Raw genomic sequence first — 1,486 nt, forward strand, 5'->3', positions numbered from 1 at the left:
GCGCACGCAAGCAAAGCAAAACAAGGCATTCATTCACTACTTCCCATTGGCAGGCAGGTGTTCAGCCATCTCCAGGAAAGCAGGGATCCATCACGCATAATGGTTACTTGGGAAGACAACCATCGCTCCAAACATCCCCACCCCTCGGCCAGCTTTCCCCCAGCTTTATATGCTGAGCATGACGTCACATGGTATGGAATATCCCTTTGGCCAGTTTGGGTCAGCTGTCCTGGCTGTGCCCCCTCCCAGCTTCTTGTGCCCCTCCAGCCTTCTCAGTCGGTAGAGCATGGGGAGCTGAAAAGTCCTTGGCTGGTGTAAGCACTACTTAGCAACAACTAAAACATCGGTGTGTTATCAACATTGTTCTCATCCTAAATCCAAAACACAGCACTGTACCAGCTACTAGGAAGGAAATTAACTCTATCCCTGCAAAAACGAGGACAGATATCTAATACAGTGGTAGGATTTTTAGAGTATACCCTAGTAAAAGCAATGATAGAGTATATTTACATCAATTTTTCTTCAGTAAAAAGCTGTTTGAAGCGTGTCTTCCAATCCTAACTCAGATTATGCCTTCCACATTGCTTAAAATTAAAAACCTGCAGTGCTCCATAAAACTACTGCAAAATAAAATATTTCAGAAGTATCAAGTCTGGGGAGGAGGCGGGGGAAGAATTATCATAGGCTTTCCGTCCCACTCTACTGTTTTGTATTTTTTTTTATTATAGCTCTTGCCATAATTGTTAAATGAAAAGCATTTTTCAGTTACCTTATCTGAGCACTCCCTTTTTCGATTTGTGAAGTTACTTTTTCTGTATAGTCGATTAGATATTTCCAAGCCTCTTACTATAACAGCATATAACAGCCTGGTCAAAAAAATCAAGCAGTTTGAGACAGCTGCTTCGGAAAGCTCATAAACATGTTTTCACTGGAATTGCAAAGGCCTCTTGACAAGTGTCCAGAGAACTCAGCTGAGCACAGAGCTGGGGAGGGTGGGAGGGAAACAAGCTAAATGCTAGGAGTATTTAGCAGTTACAAAACAGTCCCAAAAACTTACACTACCTCAAAAGAACTTCAGGAAGATTTAGTCTTGTATCCAAGCATCAAAAGAGACAGTGTCACAGCCCTCTTGTGCAACGTGGTGGCTCTTAAAAGAGCCTTTAGGTACGGTGACAAAGGATCACGCAGGAGAGCCTCAGGCGCGCTCGCCGCGGATGCGGCGGGCCAGCTGGATGTCCTTGGGCATGATGGTGACGCGCTTGGCGTGGATGGCGCAGAGGTTGGTGTCCTCGAAGAGCCCCACCAGGTAGGCCTCGCTCGCCTCCTGCAGCGCCATCACGGCCGAGCTCTGGAAGCGCAGGTCGGTCTTGAAGTCCTGCGCGATCTCGCGCACCAGGCGCTGGAAGGGCAGCTTGCGGATCAGCAGCTCCGTCGACTTCTGGTAGCGCCGGATCTCGCGCAGCGCCACCGTGCCGGGCCGGTAGCG

General features: G+C 48.2%; 1 protein-coding gene across 1 annotated transcript; it reads right to left on the bottom strand.

Annotated features, from left to right (window-relative positions):
* Positions 1-1,195: 1,195 nt before the first annotated feature.
* LOC103915990 (histone H3-like) lies at positions 1,196-1,486 on the bottom strand (the record flags this gene model as incomplete). The annotated part of the gene is made up of 1 exon (XM_009322932.1): positions 1,196-1,486. A coding segment is annotated over one exon (291 nt), but the record flags the coding sequence as incomplete, so codon positions are not given.

Source organism: Pygoscelis adeliae, unplaced genomic scaffold (genome assembly GCF_000699105.1).
Source record: "Pygoscelis adeliae isolate BGI_AS28 unplaced genomic scaffold, ASM69910v1 Scaffold60, whole genome shotgun sequence".
NCBI lineage: Eukaryota > Metazoa > Chordata > Aves > Sphenisciformes > Spheniscidae > Pygoscelis > Pygoscelis adeliae.